The following is a 27,687-nucleotide window of genomic DNA, read 5'->3' as shown; positions in this document are numbered from 1 at the left end:
ACTGATCACTGGGGCCCGCCACCCTATCCTGGGCAAACACAAGGTGCTCCCCCTCTTAAGGCTTTGTGATGTGACTGACTGTCAGTGCATTTGAGGGATCTCTAAGTGGTACTGTAGATTTGACTGATAATGTGTTAATGTCTCCCGGTGGGCTTTATGAACGATTATTATTATGCCAACATTATTATGCCAACTCTGGAAACGCTGCAGATGAGTCTTTGTTGGTGAGTCACTCTTCCTCTGCCTTTCACCATTCAATTCTTAATCCCAAGTCCCAAGTCATCCTTGAAGGCAGTGTCTGAGCTCTTTGCCCCCTCCTTTTCTCCAGGTAATAAAGAAGATTCTCCTTCACCTGGACAATGCTTACAACATGCTCAGCCTTTGCGGTCACTCGGTGGACAAATTAGGACATAATCACCATTTCATACATTTAAATATGCACAAATTGACATTGTTTTCTGCCCATGTCTAGATGGTGAGGACAGACATTTATGGATATTGGAAGGAGCATCAACCCCTCTGTAGACATTGGTCAGATTAATGGCACTTTCATCCCGGGTTTGGGACTGTACACCATGGAGGAGCTGAAGTTCTCTCCCTCGGGAGTGTTGTACACACGTGGCCCGACCCAGTACAAGATCCCTGCTGTCTGTGACATACAACTGCAGTTCAACATCTACCTGCTTTCAGGCTCTGACAACCCACATGCCATCTACTCATCTAAGGTGAGAGAAGGGTGTGTGTGTGTGTGACCAGGAAAAACTATAGTTAAACTAGTTATGGCCTTTAACCGAGTCTAACCAAGACCTTTGGCGTCTACAGTGGTCCGTAAAGAATGTTCTGTCGAGTTCAATTGACGATAAAGTAAATCTTCTTCTCTACAGGGCATCGGAGAGCCAGTGCTGTTCCTGGGTAGCTCTGTGTTCTTCGCCATTAAAGACGCGGTGGCAGTAGCCCGGGTAGAGGCTGGTATGGTGGGGCCCTTTACCCTGGACAGCCCTGCTACCCCGGGGAGGACCTGTCTGGCCTGTAACATCCCCTTTACTCAGAAGGTAAGGCGATACCACCAGCCAGTCTCAATTCGCTCCCTACCCCAACCCATAATGCTTGACCCTAACCCATCAATGTTTGCCAATTTGAATATGGAGTTTTCATACTGCTTCCATAAATGAGTTAGTGGTAGGGAGTGAAATGGAACCGGCAAGTCACCAGTTCAATGTACTGTACCTTATTCACATGGGAGCCATGACTGTTTGAAATCCAACTTACTGCTCAGGAATAATGTCAACTATTGTTCTTTTCCAGATTCCAGCCAGCAAACCAGAATCATTCCAACCATGGGCTTTGAATATTCCCTGAATTAAAATAACATTATGCTTTGTCAATCAATGAGGTATTGATCACTGCCATAAGGAATAATACCTAATCATAGAATGTTACTAACATAGAAATTCTATATTTAGCTGAATAAGGATCAATGACACTATGATTGCGGTACTTTAAATATCAAATTACAGAATAAGCCTACGCTTTTGCTGTCATCCTATACTTTGCTTAAAAAAAACAAGTTTGTCTCAAATTAAATTGGATGTAAAAGGTAGGGTTGTCCAATTGTATGTCCATCCTGTGAATCCGTCCAATATCATGTATGCCTTAGTTCACTTTCAATAAGTTTCATGTTTCTCAAATTGAATATACGAAAATACATGCTTCAAAAATGTATCCTTTATTAGTCAGTTAGACATCAGAATGCTTTAGGGCACAGAATTAAACCAACGCTCAAAGTTCAGTTCTAATTTTAGGTTAATATGGGTTCTGTATGTTGACTGCACTTGGCTGTAGGTCACAGATGCAGGATGTTAAAGTTTTAACAAACAGCCCAAAACATACACGACCAAACACCAGATGGTGTATTTATCTTACTCTAGGTCCTAGGACAAAAGTGACATTTCAAGCAACAGCGTCAAGCACATATTCTAGACACATTTCCAAGTCATCCAGAAAAGCACACAATCTGCAAGCAACCCACCAAGACCGAACAATACACTATGATCAGGTGAATGATTAATGGTTGGAGCCAAGCCCAGGTCTGACGAGGCTGCCAAGCCCAGGTCTGACGAGGCTGCCAAGCCCAGGTCTGACGAGGCTGCCAAACCATCTTCAGTTGACTCATATGTTGATACTCCATGGTTTGAATGTTCCTTTCTTTGGAGATGGAGCCTTGAGAGAATAAAAGATATATAATGCCGTTAAAACGAATGTTGTTGGAGAAAGGGTATTGGTGAGACCAAAACAGTAGACATGGGCCAGTTAGTGGCCTAGTCCTGAACTAAAAAGTACGTTCAATGGAGCATTTTCATCAAACAACTTTTTAGTCTAGAACTAAGCTTGATCTGTGTCCTCTGGAAAAACAGTCCTATGATATGAAGAAATATTACCATCTCAGTGAATTGGTCCTCACAGGCCATGCGTATCCTCTCAGAAGTAGCAGGGGAGCTTAGAGGGAAGCTGTCCCCTAACCCCCTCTCTCTACGGGCTGCAGCAACTGCCTCCTTTATGGCAAAGAAGATGGTGCTGGCCAAGAACACTGGAGGCTCGCCTATACCCTGTAACAACATGGCCGACCATCAATTACCACTTAGGAAGTGAGTCCTCAGGAACCTTGAGTGAAAGCATTTTATTGTGTTTTATACGAAAAATAAACTTGAACTTTGACAATTTGGCATGGTGCAAATTGTTCAGTCCAAAAAATGCTCTGTATTTAGGCCTAATTGATGCCTTTATGGATGTGTCACGCGATGTCATGTCGTTTGTCTTGCCTTGGAACTGTAGATGGCATGTGGGTTCTGTGCGTTGGCTAGCAGGTGGACATTAAGCTGAGGAGGGATGTCACAGAGGGCAGGAATCTTGTACTGGGACGGACCCCTGGTCATCAGAACCCCCTCAGGAGAGAACTGCAGCTCCTCTATGGTGTACAGACCTATGCCCTGGACGAAGCCTCCCTCGATCTGGAATATATAGCACCATGTTAACTCTGTCTCAAGGCATATTGGAATGTATGCTACTGAAGATGTCCTATATTGATCCATAATACTGTAGAAATATATAGCCACTAGACCTGTGAGTGGTAGACAGTACTGTACCTGTCCTATATCTAGAGCTGGGTTGAGGCTCCTCCCGACATCCATCACAATATCTGTTCTGAGATTCTGCAACAAACACACAGCTAATTGTATAAAGCCAATGACGCCCTTAAGACATAACATATAAAACAAAGGCTCATACATGCTTATTGCAAGTTCTAGGGGATGCCTGCAGGTACAGTACGAAGTAGTGTTAATGAACATTTCACTGATTTAGACCAAGGGTAATACTACTGTACTTTGTGATCTCCAGTGAGACAGTCGATCTCCACTTCTGAGCAGCAGGCCCCAAAGGTGAAGTAATAGTAGGCTGGACCCTCGCTGTTCTCCCAGTCCACACCCGTGTGAGGTCCCCTGGAACCCATACGGTGCCCGTATTAGGATAGCCTACTTGTGACTGAGACGTTCCTAATATGAGCGCCGTAAATCGTGCCATTGCAGTGATCACGGTCTTACAACAGTCGGTGATATGTTGCATTTCTTCATTACACACTACAGTCTACAGTATTGATAGGGTACATACAAGAAGAAGCCAGTTGCAGATAAGCTGACCTTCTGGCAATAAGCCTCAAAAATCTGTGGGAAAGAACGCAAGTTATTGTATGCTATACCATTATTGAGATAGACACAAAAACATCATTATATTGAGTTTATTATAGTCTGGTGGATGTTTGTTGATTACCCATTGTTGCCATGTATATTTGGGATGATTTTCCATGACTGGCTTCAAGCGCCCCATCAGTTTCTCACAAGCATCCTAAAATCATACACAGTAACATTTGGTAAGAGTACAATAAACACATCTATACCATATGTCTTTATAAGCCTATGAGAAGCCTGTGATAACAGAACATTGGAGCTAGCCTGGTCCCAGATCTGTTTGTGCAGTCTTGCCAACTCCTATGGTCATTGTCCAAGGCAGTTGGCATGACAACACAAACAGATCGGAGACCAGGCTTCGTTGAAATACCTTGACTGCCATGCCCACTGCATCCGTGCCAAAGGAGGCTGCTGAGGGTGCAGCATTGGGAATGTTGCCCGTACAGGTCTCTTTGATGTGGATTGAGGACATGGGCACCTTCAGGATACGACTGGCAATCTGGAGGGCTTTTGTGTTGATTCCCTGACCCATCTCTGTGCCCCCGTGTGCCACCAACACCGAGCCATCCTTGTAGATGTTGACCAGAGCTGCACCCTTGAGCAGAGGTGGAACAAGATAAGGAACAACTGTTAAATTGTATCTCTATGGGGATGAACACAGTTTATACTGTGGGCTCCCGAGTGGCGCAGCGGTCTAAGGCGCTGCATCTCAGTGCTAGAGGCGTCACTACAGTCACCCTGGTTCGAATCCAGACTGTATCACAACCGGCCGTATTTAGGAGTCCCATAGGGCAGCGCACAATTGGCCCAGCGTCGTCCGGGTTTGGCCGGTGTAGGCCGTCATTGTAAATAAGAATTGGTTCTTAACTGACTTGCCTAGTTTAAATAAAGGTTACATTTAAAAAGTTATTTCTCCACAGTAACTTACAAGCACTTACAGCTATGAAAATAAGTATCTGCACACCTGAACCAGACACAGGTTACAGTGTTTAATGAGCTAAGCTTTCAGTCAACAATGTCCTTTGTCAGAGCATCTTCCTAGCACAGTGGAAAAATGAACATGGGGCATTCTAAATTTGACATATGTTTAAAGGGAGTTCATCCTCACCTGGTTGTAGAAGCCTTTGGAGAAGCCGACGCCGAACTTCATAGGCACAGCAGAGATGCCCCTCTTCTTCCAGCGGTTGGAGGTGTTGAACTGCTGGATGGCCTGGAGGCGATCGTGGTACCCAGCCTTGTCTAGACACTCGTCCCAGCAACGGAGCATGTTGCGGGGGGAGAAGAGCTGCTTGTGGTGGGTATAGCACTCCTCCTCCCGGTACATGTTGATCTCCCTCACCTGCAGAGACACACCAGGCCACATTCATCTTCAGTAGGAAGATTGGATGGATAGATGAAAGGTGGGTAATTAACTAACTGACCCTTAACCGCTTAACCTCTGACCCTTAACCTAACATGACCCTTAACCTCTCACTAACCTTCTGTGGAGGGAGGCCACATTTGACAGCCACCTCGTGCAGCACGCTCTCCATCACCATGAGTCCCTGGGGTCCTCCGAAGCCTCGGAACGCTGTGTAGGAGGGCAGGTAGGTCTTACACACCAAGCCACGCCCACGCAGGTTAGGGATCCTGTAGCCATTGTCCATGTGAAGCAGGGCTTTCTCCATGATCTGAATCACAGCACATCACAGGGAAATGAAAATGTGTCTTAAGCTAGGGTGTTTCTGCTGTCCATTTTCAAACGTGGTGAGAATCATCAGTCCTTGTTTTCTAGGACCTTTCAACTGATATCAGGCAATATATTGGACAATCGCAGATAACCATTGAGTCACACGCAGTATTGAATTCAAAGTTCTTAACAAGCTTACGACTGATGATTCATTCAGGGTACACCCCCCGTTACTGTAGTAGGTGATGTCTGCTGCCATGATGGTTCCATCGTTGTTGTATCCCACCTGAGAGAAAACAGGTCGTTAGAAATGCTAAGGTAAAATTCCACTGATGATACAGTTGTTGTTGATGATGCTCATCCTAGAGGGCTACTCTACAATACCTTGTATTTTCCTAGGAAGGGGTGTCTGCCACTGGTGATCAGCATGTCATCTCCACGTTCCAGAACACAGCGTACTGCTCGCCCTGTCCTACAATGAAAACATAGGCATATTTACTCTAAGTATTCAAGGTATTATATGTATTCAAGGTATTATATGTATTCAAGGTATTACATGTATTCAAGGTATTATTCAATGTATTATATGTATTCAAGGTATTATACTGAATGTATTCAATGTACTATATGTATTCAAGGTATTATTAAATGTATTATATTCCACTAACGTGTGTTATCAACACTCTGTTGAAAGCTCTTACTTGACTGCAGCTATGGCAGTGATAGCAGAGAGGGAGGCAATCTTCATGACTTTGCCACCGAACGCTCCCCCCAACCTCCTCACGTGACATGTGATCTTGTTGGAGTCGATGCCCAGAGTGATTCCTACCACTTCCTGGGGTTGCAGGGACAAAACAAAAGGACATTCAAATAACATGTTGGTATAACATTTCGATTGGAATACTTTTTTTCTGATCATATCAATCAACCAGCATTGGGGCACTGATGGTAGTCGTGTGTCAAAAATCAAAGATTCCGATTGGCGGGAAAGGGTTAACAAGATGCCAATATCCAATGTAGCTAGCTACATAACAGAGGAGAAAACTAAAACATAGATAGTTTATGTGTGTCTAACCTGAGTGTATGCTGAATGCTGGCTGGCCACAAACAGTTCCAGTTCTCCATTCTCTCCTTTGGGCACTGCAATAAGGCCCTGAGTCTCCATGTAGAAATGCTCCTGACCTCCCAAGTAGATCTCATCTGCTCACAACACAATCACATATCATCAAGACATTTGAAGACGAACTCGCATTAGAAGAAGAAGATGCACAGACGTAAACCATTGCGTTTTACCCTCCAGAATCTGATCCACTGTCTCAAAGGCTTTGTCCATGTCTCCTCTCTCCAGCTTCCTCTTTAGGTCAAAGAAGGACTGATGCTGGATGGCCTCTTCTATTGTGAAGAAGACAGGAAGTAGATCCTGGTAGGTGACCTTTACCCTTTGAGCTGCTCTCCTGGCCTGCTCTCTGCTCTCTGCTACCACAGCCCCAATGATCTGCCCCACACAAGACACCTGCACAGGAACAACCAATCAACAACCCAATCAATCAATCAATCAAAAACCACCATGGTAAGCCAATATACAGTATAATAGACCTCTCATAATTAGAAATGCCATTAGAACAGAGGTTCTCCATTCTCCTCAATTATCATCCTCAGTCATTGCCATGGTCATACTTTCTGTCTATGGTACGGTGCTACAGACTGGGAATGGTAGTGAGAGGGTACAGTACGGTAGCCTACCTCCTCCTCAGCAAAGAGTTCCTCTGGGTTATTGAACAACATCCGTCGGTTCTGACCAGGGACGTCACCAGCTGATAGGAACGTGACTACCCCAGTCATGCCAAGTGCTTCAGATGGGTCAATGTTGCTGATTTTGAAGTGGAATAAAGACACATGATCAAAAAACCTACATGCGGCCTCCTGAGTGTCACAGCGCAGTGCTTGAGGCATCACTACAGACCCGGATTCGATCCCAGGCTGTGTCGCAGCTGGCCGCGACCGGGCAATCCATGAGGTGGCACACAATTGTTGCAGCGTCGTCCGGGTTAGGGGAGAGTTTAGACGGACGGGATGTCCTTGCCCCATCGCGCTCTAGCAACTCCTGTGGCGGGCTGGGCTCATGCACGCTGACACGGTTGCCAGTTGTATAGTGTTTTCTCCGACACATTGGTGCGGCTGGCTTCCGGGTTAAGCGTGTTTTGGAGGACGCATGGCTCTCGACCTTCGTCTCTCCTGAGTCCGTACGGGAGATTCAGCGATGGGATAAGACTGTAACTACCAATTGGATATCACGAAATTGGGGAGAAAAAATATTATAATAATAAGAAAACCTACATGCAATTTCTAAAAGACGAGTCTGGATTTAGGTGATTATCTTATCATACAGATCCAACTGTAGAAGTTTGTATGGCCAATCCAAAAACAGTCAAATAATGACACACTACCATAGACTCACATGATCTTGGCGTGAGCTCTGGTGCTGGTCACCATGAAGACAAAGAGTTCCCCCTGGACAGGTGGTATGTCATCGTAATACTGGGCCTCTCCTGTAGCCTGATGGAAGGCTGCTTGGTGCATCATGGGATGGCCCACAGGGTCCTGGGAGGATTGGGCATTGGACACAAGCTGCAGAGGAAAGAGACAGACACTATGGGGATACAACCATCATCCATTGGAGTAAGTTGTAACTGTTTACATATAAGCCATTGTTGATAGCAAACCTGGAAAGAGTGATGTCCCTGGGGCACTTCATTTTTGAAAGGCTTGAGAGCACTGAGGTACTCAAGGGGTAGAAGACACACGTTCACATCCTGCAAAATTGGGTAGAAATCAAGAAACATGAAGCATAATAAAAATGATTGTAAAACAACTTTTAGAGAGCCAATGTAATATTGCTACTCACAAATATTGTCACATCCCTCAGATTCAGCAAAACAAGTGGCAGATTTGATGTTTCGCTGAAATATAATTAAGGATTGTGCCTGTCCTGTATATGTACCCTCTCTCTGAGCTCCTGGAGGACCTGCATGTAGAATTTGAAGAAGAAGCTGGTGGTAAGGGTCTTGCGATATTCCACCTTCCCTCCGTGGGCAGAGTCAGATAGCTCCACCTCCTCCTCCAAAAGACAGCAGGCATCAGCCAGAAGCTCCTCCCCCCAGGACCTGAGGCAATCAAGCAACACTTCAATTGCAATTCACAAGTTCACCAGATCACCAGTTAAGTTCACCAGTTCAGTTCAGTTTGGTTAATTTAATTCTGTTTGATGTGATGTGTGTGTGAAGATACAGTGAGAGAAAAAAGTATTTGATCCCCTGCTGATTTTGTACGTTTGCCCACTGACAAAGAAATGATCAGTCTATAATTTTAATGGTAGGTTTATTTGAACAGTGAGAGACAGAATAACAACAAAAAAATCCAGAAAAACGCATTTCAAAAATGTTCTAAATTGATTTGCATTTTAATGAGGGAAATAAGTATTTGACCCCCTCTCAATCAGAAAGATTTCTGGCTCCCAGGTGTCTTTTATACAGGTAAAGAGCTGAGATTAGGAGCACACTCTTAAAGGGAGTGATCCAAATCTCAGCTTGTTACCTGTATAAAAGACACCTGTCCACAGAAGCAATCAATCAATCAGATTCCAAACTCTCCACCATGGCCAAGACCAAAGAGCTCTCCAATGATGTCAGGGACAAGATTGTAGACCTACACAAGGCTGGAATGGGCAACAAGACCATCGCCAAGCAGCTTGGTGAGAAGGTGACAACAGTTGGTGCAATTATTCGCAAATGGAAGAAACACAAAAGAACAGTCAATCTCCCTCGGCCTGGGGCTCCATGCAAGATCTCACCTCGTGGAGTTGCAATGATCATGAGAACGGTGAGGAATCAGCCCAGAACTACACGGGAGGATCTTGTCAATGATCTCAAGGCAGCAGGGACCATAGTCACCAAGAAAACAATTGGTAACACACTACGTCGTGAAGGACTGAAATCCTGCAGCGCCCGCAAGGTCCCCCTGCTCAAGAAAGCACATATACATGCCCGTCTGAAGTTTGCCAATGAACATCTGAATGATTCAGAGGACAACTCGGTGAAAGTGTTGTGGTCAGATCAGACCAAAATGGAGCTCTTTGGCATCAACTCAACTCGCCGTGTTTGGAGGAGGAGGAATGCTGCCTATGACCCCAAGAACACCATCCCCACCGTCAAACATGGAGGTGGAAACATTATGCTTTGGGGGTGTTTTTCTGCTAAGGGGACAGGACAACTTCACCGCATCAAAGGGACGATGGATGGGGCCATGTACCGTCAAATCTTGGGTGAGAATCTCCTTCCCTCAGCCAGGGCATTGAAAATGGGTCATGGATGGGTATTCCAGCATGACAATGACCCAAAACACACGGCCAAGGCAACAAAGGAGTGGCTCAAGAAGAAGCACATTAAGGTCCTGGAGTGGCCTAGCCAGTCTCCAGACCTTAATCCCATAGAAAATATGTGGAGGGAGCTGAAGGTTCGAGTTGCCAAACGTCTGCCTCGAAACCTTAATGACTTGGAGAAGATCTGCAAAGAGGAGTGGGACAAAATCCCTCCTGAGATGTGTGCCAACCTGGTGGCCAACTACAAGAAACGTCTGACCTCTGTGATTGCCAACAAGGGTTTTGCCACCAAGTACTAAGTCATGTTTTGCAGAGGGGTCAAATACTTATTTCCCTCATTAAAATGCAAATCATTTTATACAATTTTTGACATGCGTTTTTCAGGATTTTTTTGTTGTTATTCTGTCTCTCACTGTTCAAATTAACCTTCCATTAAAATTATAGACTGATCATTTCTTTGTCAGTGGGCAAACGTACAAAATCAGCAGGGGATCAAATACTTTTTTCCCTCACTGTAGGAAAGGAGAGATCACTATTACTGAATATGTTGTATGAATTGAACACTAGTGTGAAGGAGGAGTTTGTGAATAATGAATATCTCAACTCCTGTATTATAAAGAAACAACTGTAATTATAATGGAGTAATATTGTGAGGAAGTGTTTGTAGAGTAAAATAAACAATTGTAATTGTAGAGGTAAAAAAAAGCACCAGCAATGGGGTTACCAAACCTACAATTACCTTTAAAATTGTTAAAAAGTAGATCTGTCTCCATTTACTGCATATTCATCTTAAAATAGTAGACAATGACTGTGAAGCAAGTAATGAATATCCAACAGAGATTGGTAATAGTATATATATAAACTGACATTTACTCCTGAGGTGCTGACCTGTTGCACCCTCTACAACCACTGTGATTATTATTATTTGACCCTGCTGGTCATCTATGAACATTTGAACATCTTGGCCATGTTCTGTTTTAATCTCCACCCGGCGCAGCCAGAAGAGGACTGGCCACCCCTCATAGCCTGGTTCCTCTCTAGGTTTCTTCCTAGGTTCTGGCCTTTCTAGGGAGTTTTTCCTAGCCACCGAGCTTCTACACCTGCATTGCTTGCTGTTTGGGGTTTTAGGCTGGGTTTCTGTACAGCACTTTGTGACATCAGCTGATGTAAGAAGGGCTTTATAAATAAATTGGATTGATTGATTGATTGATGATAACGGAGTATAAGCCAATTTGAAAAATGGTTTCAACAGTGCGTTGTTATTCTCTTTGACATTTGTCTTAGAAATTTGTATTAAGAATATTGGGAACATAATAATTTGTCATACAGTGAATAGTTTGTCTGGATTTCCTGAATCATAAATTCCCTTTTGTTCTGGTCTGTCCTCTCTCAAGGTTATGGTGAAGGTGACCACAGATGGTATCTAGATGCATGGAAGGGATAATTAGACCGAGAACACTGTGAGCCCCTTCCCCTCTAACTGGCTGAAATAATGGCAACAATGGCGTTCACTATGGCCTTTTCTCTCAGGAATACAGCATGTGTCCGGAGTCCGTCCATGTGGAGTGAGCATGGAGAGAGATCACGTCTAAATTTCTCTCATTCTGCTGGTGTACTAGTCGGAAAATGGACAAGACAGAATGGACCGTAAAGGATGGTGTTGGCGGCTCGTCTGTTTGGGAAAATCAGATTATTCCCCAGATTTTGAAATCGGGACATTATCAAGGGCCATTCACTTTGACATGCATGAGTTACGTGTGTGCCATTGGGAGGATGAACTGTAAAGCTATCTGAAGAAGCAAATGAAGAAAACGCCAGAAGAATGAGTGCCGAGTGATAGTCGCAACGCGAAGCACTACGGACTGTCATTCTAAATTTGTTTTGGATAATTTACCAATAGTTCTACTTATGATTCGGAAAGACGAGAAGGAGAGACAGAGCGCTGCCCCTAAACTCTGAGGAGAGCACAAAGTGAGGGGAGGGTGCACTGCTCATTCTGCAGGTGGTTTCTGAAACTAATTAAGAATCCAGTGAGTCTAGGGAGGTTAGCAGAAAACCTACTAGATTGTAGCTTGGGCGAACCATAATTGGGACATTGATAGTACGGGCTTTGTGGTCCTTGCCCCAATCTCATTCTCAACAAGGGTGCTGTGAAATTATTAAACATGGATTCTCGCTCTTCCCTGTTCAAGTCAATATGTTTTCGAGGTGGCGTAGAACATGTGAGTGATCATCGATCCAGATGAGGGACTGTTGGAAACTGACTAGAGCACATTTTAGTATGTTTATAACTATATACAGTGCATTCGGAAAGTACTCTTAACTTATTCCACATTTTGTTTTACGGTACAGCCTTATTCTAAAATGGATTAAAATGTTTTTGTTTTTACCCACATCAATCTACACACAATACCCCATAATGACAAAGCCAAAACAGGTTTTTATTAGTTTTTGCTAATTTATTAAAAATAAAAAAACTGAAATATCACATATACATACAGTACCAGTCCAAAATTTGGACACACCTACTCATTAAAGGATTTTTCTTTATTTTTACTTATACACATATAGAATCATGTAGTAACCAGAAAAGTGAAAAACAAATCAAAATGTATTTATATTTGAGATTCTTCAAATAGCCACCCTTCGCCTTGACTGCTTTGAACACTTTTGTCATTCTCTCTACCAGCTTCATGAGGAATGCTTTTCCAATAGTCTTGAAGGAGTTACCACATATGCTGAGAACTTGTTGGCTGCATTTCCTTCACTCTGCGGTACAACTCATCCCAAACCAACTCAATTGGGTTGAGGTCGGGTGATTGTGGAGGACAGGTCATCTGACGCAGCACTCCATCACTCTCCTTGGTCAAATAGCCCTTTCACAGACTGGAGGTGTGTTATAGGTCATTGTCCGGTTGAAAAACAAATGATAGTCCAACTAAGCGCAAACCAGATGGGATGATGTATCGCTGCAGAATGCTGTAGTAGCCATGCTGGTTAAGTGTGCCTTTAACCAACAGTGTTACCAGCATAGCACCATCACACCTCCTCCTCCATGCTTCACGATGGGAACCACACATGCAGAGACCATTCGTTCACCTACTCTGCGTCTCACAAAGACACAGCAGTTGGAACCAAAAATCTAAAAGTTGGACTCATCAGACAAAAGGACAGATTTTCACCCGTTTAATATTCATTTTTCTTGTTTCTTAGCTCAAGCAAGTCTCTTCTTATTATTGATGTTTTTTAGTAGTGGTTTCTTTGCAGCAATTTGACCATGAAAGCCTGATTCATGCAGTCTCATCTGAACAGTTGATGTTGAGATGTGTCTGTTACTTGAACTCTCTGAAGCATTTATTTGGGCTGCAATTTCTGAGGTGCAGTTAGCTCTAATGAACCTGTCCTCTGCAGCAGAGGTAACTCTGGGTCTTCCTTTACTGTGGCGGTCATCATGAGAGACAGTTTCATCATATCGCTTGATGATTTTTGCAACTGCAGTTGAAGAAACAAACAAAATGTGTAGAATTTTGTAGATTTGATATAGATGGTGGTGGGGTGGCTGGAATGACGCGGGGAGCTGGGAAGTTGCTGGTGTAGCCTGCAGTTGGTGTATGGCCCGGAGCACCTCGTCCAACGCAGTCCCAAGGCGCTCCAGGCACGAGTTGAGGTGGCGGAGCTTCGCTCCTACAGCGGAGAGGTCGGAATGGCCTACTGCTTCCTGTTTTCTTGGGTTTGTCATTCTGTCACTGGTGTAGAAAAGAGTAGGCAGGAGGCAGTCGCAGGTTTAGAACTACTGAATTTATTTAAGCACCATAGATCAAAGCGGGACGTAACCCAAACGCTGTTGTGCTCAAAATATATTTTCATAAACAAAATGGCACAGGGTGAACCCAAAGTGCAAAATATAAAGTACTCAGGAAAATGTAAGAGAGATTCCTCTCAGGAAAACAAAAAACAAAGACAAATGGCAGAGGGAGTATATATACAGTGATAGAGTGGGGATTGGAACCAGGTGTGTGTAATGATGTCGAGACAAGTCCGGGGTTGATGAGTGAAGGGTGTTTCCCAGTAGTAGGTTCAGCAGCAGTTGGAAGGCCGGTGACGCCGAACGCCTGAGCTGGACAAGAGGGGGAGCCAAAGCGAAGGTTGGTGTGACAACTGATTGGCTCAAACGTATTAAGAAGGAAAGAAATTCCCCAAATTAACTTTTAACAAGGCACACCTGTTAATTGAAATGCATTCCAGGTGACTACCTCATGAAGCCGGTTGAGAGAATGCCAAGGGTGTGCAAAGCTGTCATCAAGGCAAAGGGTGGCTACTTAGAAGAATCTCAAATATATTTAGACTTGTTTAACACTTTTATGGTAACTACATGATTCTATATGTGCTATTTCATTTTCGTTTTAATGTATTCACTATTATTCTACAATGTAGAAAAGTCAAAATAAATAAAAAACCTTGAATGAGTAGGTGTGTCCAAACTTGACTGGTACTGTAAGTATTCAGACACTTTACTTAGTACTTTGTTGAACCACCTTTGGCAGCGATTACAGCCTCAAATCTTCTTGCGTATGACGCTACAAGCTTGGCACAGCTGTATTTGGGGAGTTTCTCCCATTCTTCTCTGCAGATCCTCTTAAGCTCTGTCAGGTTGGATGGGGAGCATCGCTGCACAGTTATTTTCAGGTCTCTCAAGAGATCTTTGATTGGTTTCAAGTCCAGGCTGTGACTGAGCCATTCAAGGACATTCAGAGACTTGTCCCGAAGCCACTCCTGCGTTGTCTTGACTGTGTGCTTAGGGTCGTTGTCCTGTTGTAAGGTGAACTTTCTCCCCAGTCTGAGGTTCTGATCGCTCTGGAGCAGATTTTCATCAAGGATATCTCTGTACTTTGCTCCGTTCCTCGTTCCCTCAATCCTGACTCGTCTCCCAATCCCTACCACTGAAAAACATCCCCACAGCATGATGCTGCCACCACCGTGCTTCACCGTAGATGTCACGCTGGTATGAAGAGATTCGGGAGACAGACTCAGGAATGCGTAATAGTTTTTTTTATTAATTACGGCGTGCTGTGTAAATGCACGGGGACGAAGACCAAACAAACACGTAACAAAAACACGGTTGAAACCCAAACAAAAGCGCGAGGAGTACCTTGAATAAATAACACATTACGGGACGAGACCCGTAATCATCTACGAAATCCACAAGGGCACAAAAGCACAAAACACACAGTACAGGTACTCACACGCACCAACAGACATTGTAACAATAATCGACAGCCCAATGGAAACCAAAGGGCACACTTATACAAGTACTAATCAGTGGGAAATAGGGGACAGGTGTGCGTAATGAAAGTTCCAAAGGGATCCATGACTGTAGGGATAGTGCCTGGTTTCCTCCAGATGTGATGCTTGGCATTCAGGCCAAAGAGTTCAATCTTGGTTTCATCAGACCAGAGAATCTCCTTTCTCATGGTCTGAGAGTCCTTAGGTGCCTTTTGGCAAACTCCAAGCGGGCTGTCATGTGCCTTTTACTGAGGTGTGGCTTCCGTCTGGCCACTCTACCATAAAGGCCTGATTGGTTGAGTGCTGCAGAGATGGTTGTCCTTCTCCCATCTCCACAGTGGAACTCTGGAGCTCTGTCAGAGTGACCATCGGGTTCTTGGTCACCTCCCTGACCAAGGCCATTCTCCTCCGATTGCTCAGTTTGTCCGGGCGGCCAGCTCTAGGAAGATTCTTGGTGGTTCCAAACTTTTTCCATTTAAGAATGATGGAGGACACTGTGTTCTTGGGGAACTTCAATGCTGTAGACATTTTTTTTGGTACCCTTCCCCAGATCTGTACCTCGACATAATCCTGTCTTAGAGCTCTACGGACAATTCCTTCGACCTCATGGCTTGGTTTTTGCTCTGACATGCACTGTCAACTGTGGGACCTTATATAGACAGGTGTGTGCCTTTCCAAATAATTTCCAATCAATTGAATTTACCACAGGTTGATTCAAATCAAGTTGTAGAAACATCTTAAGGATGATCAATGGAAACAGGATGCACCTGAGCTCAATTTCGAGTCTCATAGCAAAGGGTCTGAATACTTATGTAAATAAGGTATTTCTGTTTTTTGCAAACATTTATAAAAAACTGTTTTCGCTTTGCCATTATGGGGTATTGTGTGTAGTTTTATGAAGAAAAACATATTTAATCCATTTTAGAACAAGACAGATTGAGCTGGAATGGCATTTTGTTGTGTGATGAGAGATGTAAATACAATTGTGTATGGCGTGATCATAGAACGGAGGCCATAAGTCTCTGAGTTTGTAAACCTCACGGCGAATGTTTCGTTATCATTGTTTGTTCATTTATAATATTTGTTCATTTTTTTATCATTGTGTGTTCATTTATAATCATTTGTTTGTTTTTTAAATTCATGTTTTATTATCATCGTTTGTCCATTTCTAAGTAATTTCCAAATTTCTATAAATTGAACATTAGGAGGCTATTGTTCAAGAGGAGGGACTGTTGGATTCGGGGTAAACTTTGAACATTGATATGCTAAAGACATGATAGATCAGAAGCATGGTATATAAAGGAGTGAAAGAGACTGGTTTTTATGTTAGAAGTTAACGGTTCTCTGTAGAAAGACAGAGTGGCTGTGGAATGTGCTGGGTGGAAGGGAGGGAGTCACGTGAGTGCGATAGGTGATACAGGTGGAGAGCATTGGATTAGACATCAAGGGGGTTGAGGTCAGGTCAGGTCACCTTAAGGGAGAAAGAACGGTTTACTACTCTATCACTTAGTCTTCCTGTCGAACCATAAGATGTAAGGATTGGAGAGAAGGAGGGGTGCCTAAAGTGGAGTATATATATATAAGACTAAGTGATATATATACATACATATACTGCTCAAAAAAATAAAGGGAACACTTAAACAACACATCCTAGATCTGAATGAAATAAATAATCTTATTAAATACTTTTTTCTTTACATAGTTGAATGTGCTGACAACAAAATCACACAAAAATAATCCATGGAAATCCAATTTATCAACCCATGGAGGTCTGGATTTGGAGTCACACTCAAAATTAAAGTGGAAAACCACACTCCAGTCTGATCCAACTTTGATGTAATGTCCTTAAAACAAGTCAAAATGAGGCTCGGTAGTGTGTGTGGCCTCCACGTGCCTGTATGACCTCCCTACAACGGCTGGGCATGCTCCTGATGAGGTGGCAGATGGTCTCCTGAGGGATCTCCTCCCAGACCTGGACTAAAGCATCCGCCAACTCCTGGACAGTCTGTGGTGCAACGTGGCACCAACGCCACGTTGGTGGATGGAGCGAGCCATGATGTCCCAGATGTGCTCAATTGGATTCAGGTCTGGGGAACGGGTGGGCCAGTCCATAGCATCAATGCCTTCCTCTTGCAGGAACTGCTGACACACTCCAGCCACATGAGGTCTAGCATTGTCTTGCATTAGGAGGAACCCGGGGCCAACCGCACCAGCATATGGTCTCACAAGGGGTCTGAGGATCTCATCTCGGTACCTAATGGCAGTCAGGCTACCTCTGGCGAGCACATGGAGGGCTGTGCGGCCCCCCAAAGAAATGCCACCCCACACCATGACTGACCCACCGCCAAACCGGTCATGCTGGAGGATGTTGCAGGCAGCAGAACGTTCTCCACGGCATCTCCAGACTCTGTCACGTCTGTCACGTGCTCAGTGTGAACCTGCTTTCATCTGTGAAGAGCACAGGGCGCCAGTGGCGAATTTGCCAATCTTGGTGTTCTCTGGCAAATGCCAAACGTCCTGCATGGTGTTAGGCTGTAAGCACAACCCCCACCTGTGGACGTCGGGCCCTCATACCACCCTCATGGAGTCTGTTTCTGACCTTTTGAGCAGACACATGCACATTTGTGGCCTGCTGGAGGTCATTTTGCAGGGCTCTGGCAGTGCTTCTCCTGCTCCTCCTTGCACAAAGGCGGAGGTAGCGGTCCTGCTGCTGGGTTGTTGCTACGGCCTCCTCCACGTCTCCTGATGTACTGGCCTGTCTCCGGGTAGCGCCTCCATGCTCTGGACACTACGCTGACAGACACAGCAAACCTTCTTGCCACAGCTCGCATTGATGTGCCATCCTGGATGAGCTGCACTACCTGAGCCACTTGTGTGGGTTGTAGACTCCGTCTCATGCTACCACTAGAGTGAAAGCACCGCCAGCATTCAAAAGTGACCAAAACATCAGCCAGGAAGCATAGGAACTGAGAACTGGTCTGTGGTTACCACCTGCAGAACCACTCCTTTATTGGGGTTGTCTTGCTAATTGCCTATAATTTCCACCTGTTGTCTATTCCATTTGCACAACAGCATGTGAAATGTATTGTCAATCAGTGTTGCTTCCTAAGTAGACAGTTTGATTTCACAGAAGTGTGATTGACTTGGAGTTACATTGTGTTGTTTAAGTGTTCCCTTTATTTTTTTGAGCAGTGTATATTTTTTTTACACTTGTAGTGGTGGAAACATGTCTTTGAATACAGTTGTGTCGACCCTTTGGGAAGACTTAAACTTGGTTAAGCTTTTCTAGTGTGCGTGAGTTATTTACTCTGAAAAATTAGAACCTAACAGTTCGAATTAAAATTCATTACATATACAAATTGTAAAATATCATACAAAATGGATTATGGAATTCCAAAATGTAATAAATACCATACGAAACATAACATATCATACTAATTGGCAGAGGTGTGGACTCGAGTCACATGACTTGGACTCGAGTCAGACTCGAGTCACAAATATGATGACTTGCAACTCGACTTTGACTTTAACACCAATGACTCATGACTTGACTTGGACTTCAGCCTTATGACTCGACCTGACTTGATACCCTCCCCAAGCCCAAATATTAAAAATGATATGATGCTATTTACGAAGAACGAAAAGTCATGGATAATATAGCCGACAGCTATATATTTTATTACTTTACTAGTGTATCATGTAGGCTAACGTAACGTTAAATCAATGAGCCTCCACACAGTCATTCAGTGTGGGAATGTGAGCTATAACTGGCTAGGCAGTTGGTAGCCTAAATCCTGCCTGATGTTACTGCTGTTCCTAAAACCATTGACATAGGTTAGTCTACTGTAACCACACAGAGAGAGAGAGTGTGTGTGTGTGTGTGTGTGTGTGTGTTAAGGTTGGGCGATTGTGTACAAGCCTACATCGCCCGATTGTGCCCCATAGCGATCCTCGATAGTCGATCACTATTGGGGGAGAGGGGGGGGGGGGTCTTTCTCATGGCTACGCATGCATTTCCATGGAAATATAATGTTTATCTGGAAAGTAATAAATATATAGATATTTTTAAAAGCATTAATGATTTGCGTAAATGTAATATACTAACTATTACTCTTGTTAAATATATGAAATGGTATTACATGACTTGTTTAGGACTCGAAACTCAAAGTTTAGGACTTGAGAATTGACTTGATACTTGACCCTTCTTGACTTGAGACTTGACTCGGACTTGCCTGTCTTGACTTGGGACTTGAGTGCTAAGACTTGAGACTTACTTGTGACTTGTAAAACAATGACTTGGTCCCACCTCTGCTAATTGGAGTATCCAGGATTTACTATGTTATGTCTACCCCGGATTCCAGGTTGAAACTATTGGCGTGTATTCGAAAATACTCAAATACACTAACTGAAATACACTCCCCCCATGCATTTAACCCAGGTATTTGGAAAATTGTACTTTAAATAAGTATTTGAAAAACCTTTGAAATAGTAGGCTATTTAAAGGAAATTGCAGATAATTTGGGCCACATTATTTGAAAATACTCAAATACACAGAAAATAAGTATTTAAATAATCAAATATTTGAACCCAGGTCTGCAATATCTGTAAAGTATGTTGTTGTCAGTCTACATACCGTCCAACAAGCTTCTGGCATGTGCGTCCAATCTTGACCAGTGTGGCTCCCACTCCTCCATAGTAGATGTTGAGAGACTCCACGATGTTAGTGCCCTCCCTGAAGACCACCTTCATCCCAGCGTTGACTATGGAGAAGGCAAACTCCCTCCTCTGGGCCTGACGGAAGGCGGACACAAACTCCCACTGCAGAGATCAAAGTAAAAATAAATACTGTTCTACAATCAACAAACATAATACAGTCAACAGACATAATACAGTCAATAATCAAGTCATCCTCAATACAGTCAGACCATTTCTCCAACCTCAAAACCTCGGAACAGATTATTCATGTTTACTTACCAATTAACCAAATCTTCAGTACCCAAAGCTTTATATAAAGCATCATGCTTTTGTGCTGACATCACATTCACAACAGAAAGAGGTCGGAGTTATGAGTTAAACTAAGGTCATCATCAATATCCAGAGTGGTATTTGTATGAGAGATTAAAGCAGTTATTCCTCACTGGTTTGGAGTAGGGGATGTCAATGGACAGGAGGACTTCATCTGGTCTAAGCGCTGTCTTGCCAAAGCCAGTGAAGAGTTCTTCATTCAGAGTAATCGTCCTTGTCCCATTTTCTACAACAAAAAGACAGTTTCATACTACGAATCTAGGCATCACTCAATCAACCATGTCCTTCCCATTTAGATCATGTGATATTGAATGATCACGAACTGAAAGAAAAGGATCAAATCAAGGAGAATCAATGCTTTGGCCAACAGTACCTTTAGACATGACCTGCAGCGTGCAGTCCAAGGCAGCTAGAACACTATTGAGATCATACTTTGGGTTGGCACTGAGGATATTGCCTCCAATGGTCTGTAGACATGGGACATCATAAAACCGATCAAATAAAGCACATCAATAAGGCTTTCAGGCAAGAGTAATGCAGTGGTCTAATGTCATACGCCTATTGCACGACAGTGGCCCAGCGACACACTTTTCACACTACATAGCCAAGCCAAGTTGTACTGTCTGTGCTTGCCTGGTTCCGCATTGACCCTAATTTCTGGAACCATGCTGAAAAGGACAACGTGAGGAGAAAATATCTGAGCCAACACAGTTAAGTTTGTTGGGTACAAACAGGTGTGCTATCTTAATTTGATAATTGTGTTGTCACAGAGAATTTTCCTGTGCAGGAGGAAATGCAAATTCTAGTGTATTCAAGGTTTAAAAAGGCTTCTAAAGTTGGTAATTTAAAAAGTCAGACTTGATTTATCCTAACTAAAAATGTATCAGCCGATACAAAAATGTCCATTCATTATAATCCACATAATAATTAAAGTGTACTGTTGCTGCAGGATTACTTTCCTGCTATGAGAAACTGGTCAAATTATGATAGAACATCTGTATCTGTGGGTAATAGTTGTAGGGCTTACAGCCATGTTGCGGATCTGTTTCCCTGCTAGACACCGTAGGGTCTGTAGCAGGGCCTGGTACCCCCTGGTTCTCTCTGCCTCCATCTCCCTCACAGCCCTCTCCATCTCCTCCTTCAGGCTGGACAGGGTGCAGACTGCCCCCATACTCACACCTGCATGGACATGAACACACAGCAAGTAGATGACGAAAAGCTGAAAAGTTCTTTCAATAAACGGACAATAAATACACTTCTAAACCTACCATCCTTCCCCCACGTCACAGTATGTAAATCTGAAACTCTCCCAGCATAGATGATGAGAGGATGATGGACTCCTTTCAGTTGCATATTTGGTCCTGCTCAAAGTAAATACACACATAATAGATACAATGTTGCTTAGTAGTCGTCAGGATGAATATTTATTTTCTACCGTGTGCAACGTATTTTTAATAGGACAAAATATTTCGGGTAGAGTGAAAAGTTCTGAAACACAAAAGCAAGACGGCAAAGCAAAAGGTTAGTACCTATAGTTGTGTTGCCAACCACCACAGGGGCTTCAGAATATTCTGTTTTCAACTCAAGCAGATTGGTCAGATCTACTGGAGATATCAACTTCAGCCTATCGCCTTGGAAACACAGACTGCCACAGGCACGTTTCTTTCCCATAATCTGGTATAGAGAAGAGTGAAATCAAAGTTCTCTGCAAGTTAGTTCTGTTTGAGTTGACAATAGACAAGTCTTTTTACTGTGAAGACTGAATCTAACGTACCATGAGTTCTGGAGGGAAAATTAGGTCCTGGGATGGGTCAAGCGGTAGAACATTGTCCATATGGAACAGCTCCTCCGAGATCTGACAAGGTATCAAACATTTATTTAGGACACAATCATTCTTTCCTGGTGTCATCATTTCAACTACCCCTCAATTGAAAAAGCTACTTTGCCCCTTGGGCCACCGTAGTTATATGCTGTGATTACATTTACATGAAGTAGTGTTACGGTATTCTTTGGACTTTCATTTATCTGCATATCCAGCACTTATATTTAGCCTGACAATGAAATGTTTTACCATTTTATTTTCATGACAACCAGGGCTACAAGTAGAGTACTACACAAAACAATTAGACATAAACAGTAGCATTCATGACTTTTATTGACGTAAAATAAGGCCTGCCAAAGCAAAAACGTATTTATATGAATGCTGTTAGTACAGAAATGGTTTGCTTACTGGGAAATGAATATCCAACTAGTCAATGACAACTATGTGAGCGTATTATAGACACTATGCCACAACAGACACAAAACGTGCATATCTGTGAGTCTCAGCTTTTCATTGACAGCTTTTAACAGTTTGTAGCTGAAACCAGTCGAACTCTAAAGACATTTTTGTAAAAGACCCAGCCCCACGCCCCTTCGGGATCCGCCCTTGTCTCAAACACCACTCTAGCTCATCCCCATTAATCACACAGACTAATGGATGCAGAAGAAATATAAAAGCCAATGGTTCACCCCAGAAGTCTGTAGCTCAAAAACACAATGTTTAAAGGTATTAAAAGTCCAAAACACGCTGGCGTTACGGTGGGACTCGTTGGGTTAAAGGGACTATACCATTCCCTAACGCATCTTGCGCATGTATAAGGTTGGAATTCATTAGGTGGAAATGTAAAGTATTTAACTCACATCACTATCCTTGTGTTTCTTAGTTCCATTCTCTATACAGCACTTTCCCCCTGATTCTCCATTCTGGCCATTCTGGCAACATCCCTCTCCATTCTCTGATGCCTAGTGATATGTAACACATGCATTTTACAGAACATGTTTCAAAGTAATCAAAAGAGAAAACGTGCATTTTGGTTAAGAGAAATGTACTTTGAATCAAACAACTAGCTTTTGGAAATAGGTTAAAGGCATTACTCACAACACAGAAAGTTTTGAATCCATCAATGATCGGCCTGTAGCCAGTACAGCGGCAGAGGTTTCCTTTGAGAATGTGGTCAAAAAACTGTCAATAACGTTTGAAAATAGCTAGCGATGAACCTACAGCCAATGTTTTTGTGGAGACCTTTGGACTACTAAAGATGATACAAATAATAATAATAATAAATAGCGTATGTTTTATATTTGTATCTATAAAATATAAATTAATTACCTCCTAGAGCCTCTCTGATGTCTTCCATGGTGGGATGTGGTTTGTTCCTCAGTAAAGTGTACATGGACATCACCATGCCTGGAGTACAGAAACCACACTGAGAGCCATGGGCCTTGGCTATACGCTCCTGCAAGAACATAGACATATCAGCTTTCCTTACAAAAAATATCATCCAGCCACAATGAATGGTGAGCTCCACTTGTAGGATTTAGGATCACAAAACCCTATATAACCCTATAGTAGGACCTACCTGAACCGGATGCAGTTTGGTCTTGGTGCTGCCAATACCCTCCACTGTTACCACAGCAGCCCCATGCAGTGTGCAGATGGGCTGCAGACAGGCGTTAACAGTGTAGTGGCTAGGATCAGTGGTCAAGGATATAACAAGCAGTGCCGTGTCAAATAGAATAGTGTGATGGAAATTTTAATTCCAAAACTATGTTTCTCAGTCATGATATTTTGTGACGGTGTTATTTAGTAAAATATGAAATTAAATGGTTTGCTTCCCACATATGGTTGTGAGGGCACTATTAGAAAGAAAGGATACAGAACTCTGTTGTGGATTTGGTCATATCTGGACACCATGACCGTGCAGGCCCCACATCCGCCCCCTCCACAACCATACTTAGTCCCAGTTAGAAGCACTATATAGAGAAGAGACACATGTAGATGATTTTGCCTAAGCATTTTGAAATGACTTTCACTGCTACTCAACCCTGCACCTTAGAGGCTGCTGCCATATATATATATATATATATATATATATATATATATATATATATATATATATATATATATATATACTGCTCAAAAAATAAAGGGAACACTTAAACAACACATCCTAGATCTGAATGAAAGATATAATCTTATTAAATACTTTTTTCTTTACATAGTTGAATGTACTGACAACAAAATCACACAAAAATAATCAATGGAAATCCAAATTATCAACCCATTGAGGTCTGGATTTGGAGTCACACTCAAAATTAAAGTGGAAAACCACACTACAGGCTGATCCAACTTTGATGTAATGTCCTTAAAACAACTCAAAATGAGGCTCAGTAGTGTGTGTGGCCTCCACGTGCCTGTATGACCTCCCTACAATGCCTGGGCATGCTCCTGATGAGGTGGCGGATGGTCTCCTGAGGGATCTCCTCCCAGACCTGGACTAAAGCATCCGCCAACTCCTGGACAGTCTGTGGTGCAACGTGGCGTTGGTGGATGGAGCGAGACATGATGTCCCAGATGGGCTCAATTGGATTCAGGTCTGGGGAACGGGCAGGCCAGTCCATAGCATCAATGCCTTCCTCTTGCAGGAACTGCTGACACACTCCAGCCACATGAGGTCTAGCATTGTCTTGCATTAGGAGGAACCCAGGGCCAACCGCACCAGCATATGGTCTCACAAGGGGTCTGAGGATCTCATCTCGGTACCTAATGGCAGTCAGGCTACCTCTGGCGAGCACATGGAGGGCTGTGCGCCCCCCCAAAGAAATGCCACCCCACACCATGACTGACCCACCGCCAAACCGGTCATGCTGGAGGATGTTGCAGGCAGCAGAACGTTCTCCACGGCATCTCCAGACTCTGTCACGTCTGTCACATGCTCAGTGTGAACCTGCTTTCATCTGTGAAGAGCACAGGGCGCCAGTGGCGAATTTGCCAATCTTGGTGTTCTCTGGCAAATGCCAAACGTCCTGCACGGTGTTGGGCTGTAAGCACAACCCCCACCTGTGGACGTCGGGCCCTCATACCACCCTCATGGAGTCTGTTTCTGACCATTTGAGCAGACACATGTACATTTGTGGCCTGCTGGAGGTCATTTTGCAGGGCTCTGGCAGTGCTTCTCCTGCTCCTCATTGCACAAAGGCGGCGGTAGCGGTCCTGCTGCTGGGTTGTTGCCCTCCTACGGCCTCCTCCACGTCTCCTGATGTACTGGCCTGTCTCCTGGTAACGCCTCCATGCTCTGGACACTACGCTGACAGACACAGCAAACCTTCTTGCCACAGCTCACATTGATGTGCCATCCTGCACTACCTGAGCCACTTGTGTGGGTTGTAGACTCCGTCTCATGCTACCACTAGAGTGAAAGCACCGCCAGCATTCAAAAGTGACCAAAACATCAGCCAGGAAGCATAGGAACTGAGAAGTGGTTTGTGGTCCCCACCTGCAGAACCACTCCTTTATTGGGGGTGTCTTGCTAATTGCCTATAATTTCCACCTGTTGTCTATTCCATTTGCACAACAGCATGTGACATTTATTGTCAATCAGTGTTGCTTCCTAAGTGGACAGTTTGATTTCACAGAAGTGTGATTGACTTGGAGTTACATTGTGTTGTTTAAGTGTTCCCTTTATTTTTTTGAGCAGTATATATATATATATAGACATGGAATCACTGGCCACTTTAATAATGGAACACTAGTCACTTTAATAATGTTTACATACTGCTTTACTCATCTCATACGTACAGTATATACTGTATTCTATTCTACTGTATTTAGTCAATGCCACTACGTCATTGCCTGTCCAAAACTGCACTGTTGGCATTTCGTTACAACATCTGCTAAATATGTGTATGTGACCAATAAAATTTGATTTGATGAACATAGACATTATGTGCTGTTATTTATATAAAAAAGGTATCATTTTGTTGAGGAAAAGTACCTTTCCTTCTGAGGAATTTGAGGAGCACCTCCTCTGGATCGGCATTCCTCTCTAAGATCTGAAATGTGTGCACAAGTGCACACGCACACGCACACACACACACACACACACACACACACACACACACACACACAGACAGAGATCACAATCTATTCTAAGACAACAAAGCCTCTGTCTGTGAAAAAACAGTAACAAGGCATATTTACATCAGGAGACAGGAAACACTCTGGAGAGTCAAAATTATATCACGGGTGGCTTGAGAATGTCATACTCTCTGCATCTAATCTATAGTATTATCTGTGACTATAATCAGGACATTGGTGTATCAGTCTGCTGACAATCATGTGCTTTACATAAAAGTCAACATTTTGAGGTGGGAGGACTGGGGGAATCTGTATCAATATATTGAATACTGTATAAGAAAATATTTCAGATGCAGAAAAACTGTAGATTATACAACATTATACATTTTAGAAAGCTGCCTTTTGTTTAATATTTTCTTACAGTGTTGAAGTGATATGATTTCCTCATACTAACCATAGAAATAATAGAAAGTATCACAAACACAATAGACATTTACCAGACAACTGCATTGCGTAATTTACAATTATTATTCAATTTCATTTGGAACTAATGTCAATTGAGCTGCTCAGCAAAAGGAAAATATACTGTCCTCTGCAGTTTGAAAATGTGGCCTAATGTTATTCCAAAAGACCAGTACAGTATAATGTTTTATACATTTTTTTATTTCACCTTTATTTAACCAGGTAGGCAAGTTGAGAACAAGTTCTCATTTACAATTGCGACCTGGCCAAGATAAAGGAAAGCAGTTCGACAAATACAACAACACAGAGTTACACATGGAGTAAAACAAACATACAGTCAATAATACAGTAGAAAAATAAGTCTATATACAATGTGAGCAAATGAGGTGAGATAAGGGAGGTAAAGGCAAGAAAGGCCATGGTGCTAAAGTAAATACAATATAGCAAGTAAAACACTTGAACGGTAGATTTGTAGTGGAAGAAAGTGCAAAGTAGAAATAGAAATAATGGGGTGCAAAGGAGCTAAATAAATAAATAAATAAATACAGTAGGGGAAGGGGTAGTTGTTTGGGCTAAATTATAGATGGGCTATGTACAGGTGCAGTGATCTGTGAGCCGCTCTGACAGCTGGTGCTTAAAGCTAGTGAGGGAGATAAGTGTTTCCAGTTTCAGAGATTTTTGTAGTTTTTGTAATAAATGGTCAAACCAACATCTAATAGAGACTAAATAAAGTGTTGATCCAATATGACTAAGCATAGTCTGGATCTTTTGCTCCATTACTGGCAAAATATCTGGTAAAAAAATATAAGAATTTAAATAGGTAAGAACAAATTCTTATTTACAATGACAGCCTACACCAGCCAAACCCGGACGACCCTGGGTAAAATTGCGCGCCACCATATGGGACTCCCAATCACGGCCGGTTGTGATACAGCCTGGATTCCAACCAGGGTGTCTGTACTGACGCCTCAAGCAAGATGCAGTGCCTTAGACCACTGAACTACTCGGGAGCCAATTTGGTTGGTCAAAAGACCAATAATAGGGCAAAAGATCAAAATTGGTCTACCGTAGTCACACATTAGAAAAATATAATTTCTTACCTTTTGACCATTTACATAGAAAATCAATTCACTGCAACTGTTGGGAGAAGACATCATTGATATTTACTCAAAAGCAGCAATCTGAAACTCTGTCTCTGAATTATCATTTGTGGCAGTTTAAATACCTT

General features: G+C 43.0%; 2 protein-coding genes across 3 annotated transcripts; one reads left to right on the top strand and one right to left on the bottom strand.

The window, feature by feature from the left end:
* Window positions 1-492: 492 nt before the first annotated feature.
* LOC115195971 (aldehyde oxidase 1-like) lies at window positions 493-1,718 on the top strand. The gene is made up of 3 exons (XM_029756369.1): window positions 493-725; window positions 885-1,052; window positions 1,306-1,718. The coding sequence occupies exons 1-3, from the start codon at window positions 576-578 to the stop codon at window positions 1,357-1,359; spliced, it is 372 nt and encodes a 123-aa protein (XP_029612229.1). The 5' UTR covers window positions 493-575; the 3' UTR covers window positions 1,360-1,718.
* On the bottom strand, window positions 1,711-27,672 carry aox5 (aldehyde oxidase 5). Of its 2 annotated transcripts, none has more exons than XM_029756363.1 (33): window positions 27,560-27,672; window positions 25,915-25,972; window positions 23,797-23,893; window positions 23,500-23,608; window positions 23,250-23,376; window positions 23,019-23,080; window positions 22,781-22,882; window positions 21,873-21,953; window positions 21,628-21,772; window positions 21,367-21,459; window positions 21,126-21,277; window positions 20,472-20,565; window positions 20,212-20,324; window positions 19,707-19,891; window positions 8,414-8,576; window positions 8,136-8,225; window positions 7,871-8,040; window positions 7,156-7,282; window positions 6,706-6,925; window positions 6,488-6,612; window positions 6,114-6,247; window positions 5,797-5,884; window positions 5,612-5,698; window positions 5,222-5,413; window positions 4,852-5,082; window positions 4,114-4,338; window positions 3,826-3,900; window positions 3,667-3,719; window positions 3,383-3,497; window positions 3,144-3,209; window positions 2,820-3,008; window positions 2,439-2,606; window positions 1,711-2,220 (listed from the first exon to the last, which is right to left on the bottom strand). In XM_029756363.1, the coding sequence occupies exons 1-33, from the start codon at window positions 27,614-27,616 to the stop codon at window positions 2,170-2,172; spliced, it is 4,044 nt and encodes a 1,347-aa protein (XP_029612223.1). In that variant the 5' UTR covers window positions 27,617-27,672; the 3' UTR covers window positions 1,711-2,169. The 2 variants fall into 2 exon arrangements, with proteins under 2 accessions (XP_029612223.1, XP_029612224.1); XM_029756364.1 differs by having other exon boundaries at window positions 19,707-19,864.
* Between the last annotated feature and the right edge of the window lie 15 nt (window positions 27,673-27,687).

Source organism: Salmo trutta, chromosome 6, assembly GCF_901001165.1.
Source record: "Salmo trutta chromosome 6, fSalTru1.1, whole genome shotgun sequence".
Classification (NCBI taxonomy): Eukaryota; Metazoa; Chordata; class Actinopteri; order Salmoniformes; family Salmonidae; genus Salmo; species Salmo trutta.
The sequence above is the reverse complement of the archived record's forward strand: the minus strand, read 5'-3'. Positions and strand labels throughout refer to the sequence as shown.